The following is a 14,705-nucleotide window of genomic DNA, read 5'->3' on the forward strand; positions in this document are numbered from 1 at the left end:
GATTTTCCAAGATGGCTAGATTTAGAAAACAGCGGAGATCATGATGAACTATGTTTTTAAGGTTCATGGTTTTCCCAAGGACATTGTCTCTGACCGGGTGCCCCAGTTTGTTTCCTGGTTCTGGAGGGAGTTCTGCAGGCTCATTGGAGCTAAGGCCAGCCTGACCAGGATATCACCCGGAGGCCAACGGCCAGACCGAACGCCTTAACTAGCGACTGGAAACCGACCTCCGGTGTCTGGTCTCCCAGAACCCCTCTACGTGGAGCAAGCACCTGGTCTGGGTAGAGTATGCCCACAACCTACTTCCCACCTCAGCCACAGGTATCTCACCTTTCAAATGTGTATTTGGTTACCAGCCCCCTGTGGTGTCTGAAATGCTATGTGTAGTCTTCCCCATAAAAGAAATGTATCTTTGGGTTTGAGGCCCACAGGTCCTGAGGAATTTGAAGAAAGCCTGAATATATGTTAGGGCATTAGGTCACAGTTTTGAGGGGTACACTAAATTTGAGTTAGTGCCTTCTCTCCCTGTCACTGGACGGATGAGAAGAGCTGAATGAAAGCCAGATGTGTTTACTTTAGATTCATGAAAACAACACTTCTATATAAACGAGGAGTTGAAGTTGCCCCCTTAGAAGAGATTCACATTGGCCCCGAATCTCTCTCCAGGCAGGAGAGATTCACATTGACTTCGGATCTCTCCATAGGCAGATTGCATTGCTTGTATTGATGCTGAACTTTTTTGCAATAAACATTTTATACAATTAAGACGGTGCCATTAATCCCCCAAAAATCTCTCATCTTTGTATTAACATACTCCATATTTGCTACTTCTGAGACAGGACCCAATTCTTTCTCATGTAAAAAAAATGGGATGCATCATACCCATTTCATTTTGACAGCATTCAAAAAGCTGATTATGTTTCACAAGTGACTTACAGACATTTTTGAAGTTCAATTTAGATGACCACTGTTTGAAAAAACAGTGCTTTGACTCAAATCTCATGCACATGTGTCTTATCATAGGGCCCAGGGAAAGAATTTGGGCAGGGAGATGCAGCAGGTAATGTTGCTTAGGAATTACATTATTCTCAGGAAAAAGTTGCTTAAACTGTTTCAGATGCTGTTCAATCATACTTCTCAGTCTGCACAGATAAAACAGGAGCAAAAAGTATATGTATATATCTCAATTAAGTCCAAAACAAACTGAACATACTCATTTTTCTCTATAGTATTCAGCAGAAAAGGCATGATCTTCAGCACTATCAGCATTTGTCCTGAGGACTGTTTAAGTTTGTTATTATTTGATGCCAAGGTACTGACACTTATAGGGCAGGGTTTGTCAAGTACATCTACTGGTGACAAAGGAAAACTCTGCATGGCTGAATTGAACACATCCAACTCCATCTGTCCAGACAGAACAAGGTATTTTAACACACACTTAACTTCCATTGGTGCAACACCCTCAAGAATGATGTGCATTATGTCCTGTGGAGTTTGCCGAATGAGTCAAAGGCTGGAAAATCAACCAGCTTGCTCCTTCTGTTTATACCATAGGTGGTTTTGAGGGCCGATTTCAAGAAGTCTGTGCTGGCCTTTTCTATCTCATGGCACTGTTGAATATGTTTTTCCATTGTCCTTTTTGTAAAGCTCTCTTTATTAAAATTAATTTGCATTTCCTCAAAGGTACATGTGTGTCACCACACACTGAAACTACAGCACCAAATAACTCAAATCCACCACTCTGTGTTTGGATTGTGACACCATTATACAGCAACTTTAAGTCTTCACCAATTCTTTGTAATACAAAATCAACACCACACTTGTCAATATCATCAGCTTTTGCTATAGCAAGGAGTCTGATTGAAGCCAACTTTGACCTAAACTTGGGGTTTATGTTTCCTAAAGTATAATAAACCATCAGTAATTTATTTACTGAAGCATGTGACCCGAGAGGATTGCAGATCTCTATTTCATCAGAGTATATCATGATCTGTAAAGCAGAAGGTTTCACTGAAAACAGAGGGTGGGATTTGAAAAGGCTCCCATCAGCAATATCATACAAAAATCCATCTTTGTGGCAACTCTGTGGTGTGGTGCGGATCATATCAAAAATCCTAGAATTGGACAGCTGTTCAAGACTCTTAACCAGGGATATATAGAAAAAGCTTCTGTTTTTAATTCCAAGAACTCTTGATTGTCCTTTTTTTAACTCGACAAACCCTCTGAGACATAACTACCCCCTCTGGTTTAACTGGGTTAAAAAGCCTCTGGATGGTGCTGTCTTGCATGTATGTGGTGGCCATGAAGGAGAAAGGATCTTGAAAATTGTCTAATGTTGCCAGTACTTCCTCTTGTAGCTGCTCCACACTGTCTGAATGTCTTTCAAAAGATCCTCTTCATTGTGTCCCTCAAGGTGCTCAGAAGAGTAGTTTGATACTGCTGGACTTCAGAAAACAATGTTGTTGACGCTCCTCTGAAACACAGTCAAGAATGAAGTGTAAGATACATGATGTTTGTCCAATACAACTAGCATAACTATTCTTAAGACTCATTTGAACATTGATCATACCAAAATGGTCACTGTCCTTAAATATGTGGAGCATTTGCATATTCAAAATTACATCAAAACATGTCCCTCCTGTTGCTTGTAGTTACTGAAAGATGCTAACACTAATACTAATTGAATCCTAATAGCACCAGCATTACAACAATTAAAGCTAACATTAAGTTTTGAAAAATATTGAAATTGAGGATAAATTTGGGGCTGTTGTTACTCTGTCAGTGGGAATATGAAATTATCCAGATCTAGAAATGTCTGGTTACACCCTCTCAGGGTTCTTACACTTTTTCCGGAGTCACCAAACACTCTATAGTGAATAATTTAAGAATATAGAGCTTTTTTAATACTTGCTTTATAAAATCAATTTTCCTACAGCACTTTTAATATTATTAAAGGATAAACACCATGATGTTAACATTATAATAATGATGATAATATTAACACTGGGTTATGTGCAATACCTGAGACAGGTGACATCTCTCCCTCACATTGATGGCAAATGCAGCTGCACGTCTAATATTTGCACTTGATGCACCAGCTCCTTCCTGTAAATTTATGTTGTGTTAATAATATACTATGTACATATAAGACTGGTTCACATCAAATGTTGAATAATATTGTCATACAAAATTGACAATATTAGACCTTACCTGATTATCAGGGTGTGGAACCTGATGACATGTAGGCTCTGCGTCCAACATTTCATTTGCAATGACAGTTGTGTTGACTTCACTGATGGTCCTTTGCATTCCCCGTGTTTCAGTGGCACAGTCAGAAAAAACTGGGATGTCAAAATGTTCACTTCCAACCCGAGATAGGTGGGGTGATTATACAGGTATCAACAACCGGCCTAGAAATTAAAATATCATTTATAGTTCTAGGATTTGCCAATTATGTATGTTTGTATGTCATTATTATCAGTTTTTTACACGTTTTAAACAGACTGACATGGTCTGCACCAACACCCCCCCTCAGTACCCTCATGTGGTCACGTCTGCCCTGTGACGGTTGGGAGAACTACAGGCTATCTGGACTGGATTCTGCTGCTAAGGAGAAAACAACTTTATACAATACATTTTACAATAACGTTACAGTTTTACTCTTCACATTTACTCCACTCATCGCGAAAACTGCGGCCGTATCAATGAATAAATCGGTCTCCTCAATCTGAAATCCAGCTAGCTAACTTAGCTAATGTTAGAGGACCTTGCAGGTTGGGTGCTACAACATGGTTAGAAGTGTTTTCTTGTGCTTCTCTCCTGCGACTAATTTAAAACGTTGTTGATACATTCTTCGCGATATTTTTTATTTTTATCATGTGCTCTATGAATGTGGATATATTAAAAGCAACAGTGACTCGCGAGGAATGGAGCTAATACACATGAAGCGACCAGGTCACCGCAGTCTGTGAAACAAATAAAACACCCGTTGTCTTTTATTATGAAGAAAACCATGAGGGTAGAATTTGCGCTTTTATTTTGTAAACAGGAAGTGAACCTCGCCTCGCTAACGTCATAGCTCACTTCAAACCGCCGTAACTCTGTTTTCAATGACTATAGCGCCGGAAACATCAAGTTTTAAAGCTTCTTCGTGTGAGAAAGTCTCCGTTCAGTTCCTCGTTGTGCCGCCAGTTTATCCAAATAACGCTTGTTTGCACATTTGCTCCGACGAAGTCCAGACCGGCCGCACCTGTAGCGGAGCGGCGGAGCAGCCCAGCCGGTCTGCTGAGGTGATCTGCGGTCAAAACTTCGCCGTCATACCGGTAGAAGAACACGAGCCGATTGATTCACCTGCAGCTTGTTGGAGATTACACGTGGGCTGGATAGCTTCGTGTTGTAAGATAAATATAGGTCTCATAGATGAAAATAAACATCTGTGGCAGCTACGTTAGCTTATTTGAATGAAAGATGTAAAATGTAAATAGTTGGCTCCGAGATTCTCCCGTTTTGCAAGGGGGGCGGGTAGGGGAAACACTGTAATCGTTTTGAATCGGTGAACAAAGAGTTTATGAGAAAGTATATTTTAAAATATCTCCTCATCATAGCCAAGGCTAGCTAAGCTGGAGTAGCTCTATGGTGGTAAATGGTTGAATAATGACATTTAAGTTACTGTTTGCCTTATTGTTTGTCATTTCCTGATATTGAATTTAGCCTTTGCGCAGTCACCCTTGCAGCTCATCCAGGTGTCAGATTCTGTGTCACTTTTGACGGCTGAAAGACTGAAAAACTGATCTAGAGTGATCCAACTTTACCTGTCCATGACTTGTGATGTTTTTTCGTGCCTTCCAGGAGCAACTAAAAGGGCCTTAACATCATGGAGGAATTGGATGATGTTACTGTTTCAGTTCTAAATGGTATGTTTAGGTGTTGCTGCATGCTACATAATATTGATGTGTATTACCATTTAACTGAATTATTGATTATGAATGATGATACTGATCTCAGAAACAAAATGTATTTCAGCTATTTTGCTATCTCAAAACTCCAAGTGACTATTTTTTTATTTAGATTTATTCTTAGATAATAGATGGAATAACACTTACACTGCAATTGGACTTTATTTACCTTGTCAAGTTGAGTAGTGCTAAATGTATAGGTAATAAATGGTATATGGTTTTTAATTCTAAAAGGTTTGTTAATGATTTGACTTTGTTTACAGCTGCCAACATAGATGAGGCCTTACTCCACACCCTCAGTCGGGATGATTTAAGAGACCTTTTTCCTGGGCCAGAGAACTTTCTCAGGAGGAAACAACTGTGGACTCTTATTAGCCAAGAGGTCAGTGTTTGCCTACTTGTTTTGTTTTGTTTTGTTTCTAAAAAAAAAAAACCTAGCACAACACATGTTGTGCCATGGTTTGTCTCCAATTCCTTGTCCATGTCCTGTTTTATTTTGAAGTTCCATGTCTTGTCCCTCCTCTGTGAGTACCTTGTGTGTCTCACGTGTATGCGATTGCCCCACCTCTGTCTCGTTTCCTCATGTATTTGACCTCAGCGTTTTCCCGGTTTTGTCCTTTGTTGGTTCGTCTGTGTCCATGCCCTGTGTTCCTGTGGTGCCTCCGTGAGTTAATAAACTAGTTTTTGTTTTACTGCACTAGTTTTTGTGTCTGTCTGCATCAGGGTCCAGTTACCTAAACCGTAACATGTTGTTTCTAATTGTGTCATTCACCTTGTAATAATTGTGTTTTGATTTTTTTTCTGAGGATGAGAATGCCACTTTACCAGACAAAGCTGGCCCAGGTGAAACAGTAACTGTGTCATCACTTCAAGGATCACCTCCAGTATCCCCCCACACATCCACTCCTGTGTTGAAGAAAACCCCAAAGAAAACCCTACAGCTTCCTAGTCCTCCAGAATATGTGATCTACACAGACACTGAGTTGGAACCAGCTCGTAAGCACCATTTTGAGATGGCCTGCACTGGTAGAGAGGGGGAATCTGCCATGTCCAAAGAGCTGAGATGCAGGCTGGTGAGGAACACTGTTACCAGCATGATTTCAATCTTGAGAGCAAGTCACCAAGGAGAGGAGCTCCGGTACCCTTCAGAGCATGAGGTCACCGCAATGGCTAAGAGACTAGTGGAGTATTATCCCATGCTACAGGATAAAGATGAACCCATCAAACATGTAAGTGATGACAATTTTAGCCATATTATCTTCTTGAAAAGTTATTTTTTTTAAAGTTATGTGATATTCAAAATATTTTTTCAATAAGTGGCTTTTTTCACCACAGATGAGCATGTACAGTTATCTTCAGAAGAGAATTCTGAATGTGAAGTCCCCACAGAAGAGGAAGGGGCCAAGACCAGAGAGAAGCAGTTCAACCAAAAGACGTCACATTGACTTCTCTCCAAGTGACCAGGGAGAAGATTAGGATGCAGACTCAAGTGGTGGATCAACAATTCTTTTGCCACCTAGGGGCAGTTCTGAAGACGACAGTTCAGGTGAGTGAAAATGTGTAATTTTGGCAATAATGATGGACACGAAGGCTAGGTAATACTATCATAGTTTTGTATATAATGATATATTACAGGTATTTAAACTTTACATTGAAGTTATGATTAGGCTTTGATGTATTGTGATGTGACAGTATTTTCACTTATTTGATTCCATTGTGTAAAAATTAAAGTACAACAATCAAAATGTTATGTTTGCTGGCTTAAACCTGTCGTATCACTCAGATGACATGTCCAATACCTGTTGCTGATTTGTATTTCCTTTTAGCGGACAAAGATAGTCTGGCAGCACAGGCCAGGCATTACAAGACTCTGCAGGAGATGTACAAGAAACCAAAACCCAACCAAGAGGCTGTCTGCCAGATCCTTGACCTTGAGTTTCAATTAAGAAGAGCCTTCATTGACAGTGGCATTCTGAAAGAAGAGGACAGACCAGCAAAGAGTGTCATCATGTAAGTGATGCACTTGTTGTTTTTGGCTTCTCCACAAAGCTAGCATTGTTGCAGATTTTAACACTTATTTGCATTGCAGGTGATGGATGAGCTGCGGCGGATTCTGGCTAAGGACAACAGCAAGTTCATAAATGAAGTAAAGAAGAGACGGGCCGACTTCTGCTCCATGGTGCAGTTTTATGGTGTTTGGAGGAAAGTGTTGAAGCCACCCATGAGCCTGGGTGCAGGTAAGTCATTTTGCTGTCTTTAATACATGTAGCTGTTTCAACAGACACAATTAATAGAACTCTTGTCAATGCATAACGCTGATTAAATGATAAAAGAATGACAGTGTTGTTCATTGCAAAGCATTTTCTATTACCTCACCATAACCATGGGGCAGTGGTGGCCTAAAGGTTAGGATCAATCTGGGTGGGGAAAGTGAAAAAACAGCACTTGTCCCTCCCTCATTACCACCTGAGCAACTGCTCAGTGGCTGGCAGTGAAGACTGTGGTTGTACTGGGCAGCTTCCAGGTATGAGTGTGTAACTGTGTGAATGTGCTCAGGGCGTTCCTGCAAAAGAGAGTCTCAGTAAACTTACCCTGAATAAATAAAGGTTACAACAAACAACCAAAAACTCATAGATGCTGGCTAACTTTGAACTAAAACGTGTTTATTCTGTTCTAGTGGAATCCAACATTGCCTTGTTCAGGGCACTACCCACACTCTTCCCCTCACAGTCTGCACCACCTAAGAAGATGGGACAGGCCAGTGAGGCATTGCTTCATGTCCTTCAGGTGAGTTTGTTCATATTTTGTTAAGAATTCATTGTCTAAAATGTCCCAAGTGTTTAGTGGCACACACTCTTTAAACAGTGACTGAGGCACAAGTTATTTTCATGATTTCTTTGCCTGGCATGAATGTCTGTCCAGCATGTAAACTTCATAATCGTCTTGGTGATGTTTTAAAGAATGGAAGCTTGCTGTCTATTTTTGCTCATGCATAGTTTTTCCTTGACTACCATGTTCTGTCTCATATAATGAGATTGAGATATTTCATTGTTATCAAAGATAATGAGGTTATAGCCTCTGTTACCTCTGAGTTTCAGAGGTTGATTTTGCAAACATGTTATAATGATAGTAAACATTGTAAGGAATCTGCAGGAATTCTGCAAGCACTTTAAATAAATGCTGTTAACAATATTCTCTGTGTATGATTTTAAATGTATTGATTTAAGATAAAAGCTAATCATAACTCTTGAATTAAGAAGAATCAGCTTCTTAAGCAGATCTGGAATTATGTTTTTTTCACTCAATTTGAGTAAGAAACAAAAGGTGAAATAAGAATTGAAAAGCTAGTTTGGAGATTATTTGACTTGCATACAGTACTTGGAACGAGTGTTTCACTACTTATTTTAAGATATTTCTCACTTGCCTAATATGTATTTATTTTTTCTTATTTCAAGAAATCTTACCAAGTGTGATTATCTTACTGCACTGGCAGATTATTTCACTTAATTTTAGTCTATATCTGCTCAAACCAAGTATTTATTTCATATATTAAAACTATTCATTTTTGCAGTGTTTTGGTTTGTTTTTCCCTCCGTCATGGAGTGACGGTTCTTTATTATTGAAAGAATTATCTTACTGCCTAATTTTGGATAATTCTTCATTTGATCAGTGGGGTCAAAGAGGGTTCACAATAAAGCTTGAGTTAACAGTCAAACCTCTGCATCTGAGTCCTCCTTCTAGTCCAGGCCTGACAGATGCTATCCACCTTTCTTTTGATTTCTTCTGGTTTTCCTCCTTTAGAAGCTACGATTGTGCTGTCACCTCTCTTGTATGTTTCTAGATAATTTCCTCCTTATTGACCCATTTTGGAAAGGTGGATGTTCCTTCCTCTTTTTAAACATGAAAATAGAAACAAAAAAGATGGAGTTCTTTTTCCCTATTTGTTTTATTGAAAGCTATATCAAAGCATTCTATGAAAGTGTTATTTAATATGTAAATGGTATTGCTGTACATAAAATAAAATATGAGTTTTGATGTAATTTTCTGAAATAGTTTGTGCTATATATTTGTTGAGACTCTAATGTTTCTTGTGAAGCCACTTTCCCAATAACCTGTGTGTTCCAATCTAAAATCATAATTATACTAACACTCTTTCAGTATAACTATGAAATGCCACCATTGTATCTGAAAATGTTCAGATATAAGTTTCACTGAAAATCATCCATCCACCTACAAATTTAATTACGTTTTAGTTATGTCTGTCTGTATGTAGAACACATCTCACAAACTTACCTTAACTGCTTCACACATCACATGTATATTGTAAATTGCAGTGCTAATTTCAGTCCAATTCGGACATGTGATATATTCAATATTAATAAAAACCACTTTGAGCAGATATCTCCCGGTTTGTTCCACAAAACACGAGGACACAAGGAGGTTAAAGGGAATAACTGAAAGAAAGTTTTTAATGAATAAATATAATAACATTTTCCAAATTTTACTTTGTCATATAGAACATTGAACTGATAAGCATTACATGGTGCCACAACCCCTTACATCTTTCACTTAATAGTAAAAATATTGACAAAAGCTGCTTAATGCAGAATTGAATCTTGAGAATCTTTTATTAAAAATCTTGGAAGATCAGTTCATGGTCATAAAGGGATTAAAGGTATGACTATTTAGGAAGATCGTTGGTACCAATTGGTACTTCAAAGGAGGTCCACGTAATAAAGAGCCATTTGTTATGCATTCAGTCACTCTGTGCATTACCTGTGCATTAGACAGACCTGGTTCATTCAGACGTATTGTGAAATATCACTCTGCTGCAATTTACAAAAGAGATCATGCCAAAACGCCCGAGATTTAAAGCCATAAAGGACCATAAGGGCCTTCCACGTTGTGATGAACTACAAGCTCCACCTGATGGCACAATCACCAACAAGTGGAAAGCAAAGAAAGAGAGACAGAAGATCAATCGTGAGAAGGCTGATAGGATAAATGGTCCTGAACAGTTTCTGTTGACCAGTGAGAAGCAGTCCCGTTCTGATGACACGATCGCCACCAAGGGGAAAGGAAAGACGGAAAGAAAGAAAAACAATCAGCTAAAGGCTATGAGGATTAACAGCTCTAAAAATGTGAATGACACCATCTCAAGAAATGGGATAGAGGTCTCCATCCTTGAGACCAAGGAGGAGGGTCTGTCCGAGAGGCTCACGCAGGCCACAAGTGAGTGGCAGAAGTATGAGGAGGAAAATCTCTCTCAACTCAATGATGAAAAGAAACAACTGGAAGAGAAAAGGAGGGGAATGGAAGAGGAAGAGAAGGAACTGCAGGAGAACAAGAAACAACTCAATGAGCAAAAGAAAGAGCTTGATGAGCAGAGGAAACTAATGGAGGAAGAGTTGAAAGAACTTGATGAGAACAAGAAACAACTCAACGAGCAAGAGAAAGAGCTTGATGAGGAGAGGAAACGAATGGAGGAGGAGGAAAAGGAACTCCTTGAGTACAAGAAACAAGTGGAAGAGCAAAAGAAAGGGCTGGATGAGGAGAAGAAGAAGAAGAAGCAACGTCTTTGGAGTTACATTAGAAAGAAATGTAACAGATTTAAGGGCTGCTGGTTCTTCAGCTGTTGGGCAGCAGCAGCCTAGTCCATAGAGACCTAGCTTGGGAACCAGAGGGTGGCCAGTTCAAGTCCAGCATGGACCAAAGGATGAGAGGTGGACTGGTAGCTGGAGAGGTGCCAAAAAATGAGTGTAAAAAGAATTTGGCATTGCTGTTTATGGTGGATCCTGTGGAAGCCAGGTCTGTTTGTATCCACATCTCCAATTTCCAGCTTCACACCCTCCATTAATGATATTAAGATAATGTAACACCACGGTGAGGTTTGTCTTGGGTTTTTGTCTCGTGACTTCCTGTTTTATTTAGAAAATTAACTCTCCTTTCGTTTGAGGTCACTTGCCCTCCCTCATGTGTCACCGCTCTGATTTTCTAATCATGTCCACCTGTTGCATTACCTTCATGTGTATTATAGTCTGCGTCTCCCTTTGTCTTGTGCCTGAGTGTACTGTTTCGTCCATGCACCCCAGCCAGTCGCCACAGTTCATGTTGTCTCTCAGCCTAGGAGTGATTTTTTGGTCTAGTTAAGTTCGTAGTGAGTAGTAGAGCCTCAGTTTTTTAGGAGTACGTTTTCATTTGGTCTTTTTTTGAACCGAGTTTTGTTTTCCTAATTAGGGGGTGTGTTGAGTTTATAGTTCTTAGCCCTTTTTTCTGTTTTCCTCCAAGTGGAGTGATTTTCTGTTTCATACATTTCTCTTTTTTCTTGTTGTTTTGTTTTTCCCTCTGTCACTCCGTGACGGGTTTTTATTATTGAAAGAATTATCTTCCTGCCTAATTTTGGAAAATTCTTCATTTGATCTGCTTCATTTCATAGCCTGTTATTTTGGGTCACTCTGTCAGAGGGGTCAAAGAGGGTTCACAATAAAGCTTGAATTAACAGTCAAACCTCTGCATCTGAGTCCTCCTTCTAGTCCAGGCCTGACACATGCTATCCACCTTTCTTTTGATTTCTTCTGGTTTTCCTCCTTTAGAAGCTACGATTGTGCTGTCACCTCTCTGTTTCTAGATAATTTTCTCCTTATTGACCCATTTTGGAAAGGTGGATGTTCCTTCCTCTTTTTAAACATGAAAATAGAAACAAAAAAGATGGATTTCTTTTTCCCTATTTGTTTTATTGAAAGCTATATCAAAGCATTCTATTATAGTGTTATTTAATATGTAAATGGATTGCTGTACATAAAATAAAATATGAGTTTTGATGTAATTTTCTGAAATAGTTTGTGCTATATATTTGTTGAGACTCTAATGTTTCTTTTGAAGCCACTTTCCCAATAACCTGCGTGTTCCAATCTAAAATCAAAATGTTCAGATATAAGTTTCACTGAAAATCATCCATCTACATACAAATGTAATTACGTTTTAGTTATGTCTGTCTGTATGTAGAACACATCTCAAAAAACTTACCTTAACTGCATGTATCGCATGTATGTTGTAAATTGCAGTGCTAATTTCAGTCCAATTCAGACATTCAGACATTCAGACATGTGATATGTTCAATGTTAATAAAAACAAGGGCTGCGAAGCATCCCTGAGCGGGCCCGAGCACCTGAAGGACCTGAATCAGTTGCCGGGGAGGGCAGGGGGGGACCCCAATAAACGGCTGTGTGTTATATGCATTTTGCGCACCGTGGGAAGGATAAACGCTTCACTTCCAGCATCCGTCACACAACTGCGAAACCAAGCCCACCAATCACACATCATGGTCCATGCCATCAAGTGCAGACCACATGGTGATACTTCTATGTAAATCGAATTTAAAGTTGTAAAACGAGGCTTACGTCCCTTTGCCTATCAATACATACAGACTAATAGATCCTTTCAGGTCAGGGCTCTGATGAAGCCTGACCAATTTGAGACCAATTGGACAATGTACAGTGGAGTTAAACACTACTTCCTGTTTCATGGTGATTCAGTTGGTGGCACCATGACCCTTAGCTGTTCAGGCATGGACTCTGATTATTGGTTTACATTTTGATGTCAATTGGACAATGCACAGTGGAGTTATGACAACTTTGTCTCCTTTGTCGAAGAATTACCCTTCGCTGCAACTCAATTTTACATGGTTTGAGGAAATGTCAAAATTCTGACCATGTTCTTATAGCTTGTCTGAGCTCATTTGAGGTGTACATTGTAAAGTAGCCAGCAGCAGTGCCTCAAAGGATAAAACATTTTCACTGTGATCGTGTGAATGGGTTTTGAGGCTGTTTGGACAATGCACAGAGGAGTTATAATAAATCCCTTTTTATGGCGTTAAAGTTGATCTGATGAAAGCTCTAGGAGAAGTTTGTTTCAAATACAACACGTGTAATTGGTCAAAAATGGCCGACTTCCTGTTTGGTCTAGCGTATTAATCCAAGAGAGTTTTTGTTTATAATGGATATACAAATATAAAACAAAAAACTGAAAGGTAAATGAAGATGAGATCTCAAATAATTCTCAAAATGAGAAATCAACACATTTAGGTCATTTAATATGATTTATTAAACATGTTTAAAATACATGTACAGATATGACTAAAACAAAGCAAGACTTTAATACATAAAAAATCTTTGGGTTTGGCCGTTGGACTGGGGGATGATATCCAGAAGAAAGACTGACATTGATAGCAAGAGCTGAACAGAAGGCTTTCCATACCTGGGATGTAAACATAGGGTCTCCTGTCGGACACAATGTCAATGGGTATGCCGTGCAGATGGAACACATGGGAAACCAGTAGGTCCGCCGTTTCCCTGAAGGATGGGAGCTTGGAGAGAGGAATGAAGTTAGCAGCTTTGGAAAATCTATCAATTAATGTGAGGATGACTGAGTTACCATTTGATGGGGGAAGGCCAGTGAAAAAGTCTAGAACAGGGGTATTCATTTAAAAGTCACCGAGGTCCAGTTACTAAAATTTCCTCCAAGTAAAAGGTCCGAACCGAAGTCCAGCTTGTGTCTTATTGTGTCTAGCCTACCCCTATGTTAACATTTTCATATGGTTTCAATAATATTTATTGTCAAGGCAGGAAACCTTTAACAGAGTGCATAGCTAGCTCTTTTACCATAAATAAAAGTAGTCCCAGGCAAATAAATTTAAGGCCTGTATTTGAGCTCAGAATAAAATAAATAAAGCAAAAAATTAAATTAAACTTAAATTAAAGAGGTCCCAGAATTGAAGGCCTAAAGTTCAAGTAAAAAAGTCAACACCTTCAGAAAATAATACATAAAAAGTGTTTCTTTTTGGAACAAAACAAGTGAAAACAGAGCATTGACTAAACATTTTTCTCTTTTTTTTCTTAAATTAAAGAGGCCTATAAAGAAACTGAAGGCCTACTTTTCAAGTAAAACAGCTCAACATTTTCAGAAAACAATAATAAAAAATGTCTCTTTTAGGAAAAAAATGAAAACAGAACTTTTCACATCTTTCTCTTTCTCTTAATGAGATAAATTGGCATGTGACTGCCCTGCCAGTGATTTAAATCTGGGTTGGAAGGGAGTCAGTGCCATTCACATGCAGACATGTAGGTGTTCATTGGTGAGCATAGAACGGTACTTGCTTGTGATTATGTTCATGGTGGAAAAAGCTGACTCACAGCTGTAAGTCGATGCAAACATAGTCAAGGTGTGCAGTGCTACTTTAGTTAAAGCAGGGAATACACTCTCAGACACAGTCTGAAGCCAGAAGGTAGTAGGGTCAGTTGCCTCAAAATGCTCTCTTAATGCAGCATTTCCCCCCAGATCGATGAGCTCAAGCTGTAGAGATCCTTCATGTGCTCACTTGAATGTGTGTGTCACCTCCTTTGAAAATCCTCTGACTTCTCTGATGAGAAAAGGATTCTGGATTAGCAAGAGGAGCTGTTGAACCTTTTACTGAAGTTTCCAATCAGCTTGTTTATGAAGTCAACATAGGGAGAAGCATCTCTCTCACCCTGAATCTGTTCCTGCAGTTTTGGGAAGTGTTGGCACTCTCCTTAAAGATTTTCTTTGAAAATGTCCAGCTTCCTCTGGAAAGAGGGAACAGCTGTCATCATATCAGCAACTGAATTGTTCTGGCCCTGCAGCTTTAAATTGAGCTCAGTAAGATGTAATGTAATGTCAACCAAAAAAGCAACCATATCCATCTTGTGCTAATCTTGCAGAAACAGTGAAAAC

General features: G+C 39.2%; 1 protein-coding gene and 1 long non-coding RNA gene across 2 annotated transcripts; one reads left to right on the plus strand and one right to left on the minus strand.

The window, feature by feature from the left end:
* Nucleotides 1-2,269: 2,269 nt before the first annotated feature.
* LOC138411309 (uncharacterized) lies at nt 2,270-3,378 on the minus strand. The gene is made up of 3 exons (XR_011243951.1): nt 3,211-3,378; nt 3,022-3,105; nt 2,270-2,473 (listed from the first exon to the last, which is right to left on the minus strand). It is a non-coding gene; the product is annotated as an uncharacterized lncRNA (long non-coding RNA).
* Nucleotides 3,379-3,675: 297 nt separating this feature from the next.
* On the plus strand, nt 3,676-11,462 carry LOC109644158 (uncharacterized). Its single transcript, XM_069513906.1, has 5 exons — nt 3,676-4,913; nt 5,219-5,337; nt 5,762-6,184; nt 6,782-7,192; nt 7,633-11,462. The coding sequence occupies exons 1-4, from the start codon at nt 4,874-4,876 to the stop codon at nt 6,899-6,901; spliced, it is 702 nt and encodes a 233-aa protein (XP_069370007.1). The 5' UTR covers nt 3,676-4,873; the 3' UTR covers nt 6,902-7,192; nt 7,633-11,462.
* The last annotated feature ends 3,243 nt before the right edge of the window (nt 11,463-14,705 follow it).

This window comes from Paralichthys olivaceus, chromosome 2, assembly GCF_024713975.1.
Source record: "Paralichthys olivaceus isolate ysfri-2021 chromosome 2, ASM2471397v2, whole genome shotgun sequence".
Taxonomy (NCBI): domain Eukaryota; kingdom Metazoa; phylum Chordata; class Actinopteri; order Pleuronectiformes; family Paralichthyidae; genus Paralichthys; species Paralichthys olivaceus.

What these genes read in the sequence shown, in the direction of transcription:
- LOC109644158 (XM_069513906.1), top strand. Translation starts at nt 4,874, where the DNA reads ATGGAGGAATTGGATGATGTTACTGTTTCAGTTCTAAATG. An exon ending in TACTGTTTCAGTTCTAAATG is followed by an intron (nt 4,914 to 5,218) that starts GTATGTTTAGGT and finishes CTTTGTTTACAG; the next exon opens with CTGCCAACATAGATGAGGCC. An exon ending in AAGATGAACCCATCAAACAT is followed by an intron (nt 6,185 to 6,781) that starts GTAAGTGATGAC and finishes ATTTCCTTTTAG; the next exon opens with CGGACAAAGATAGTCTGGCA.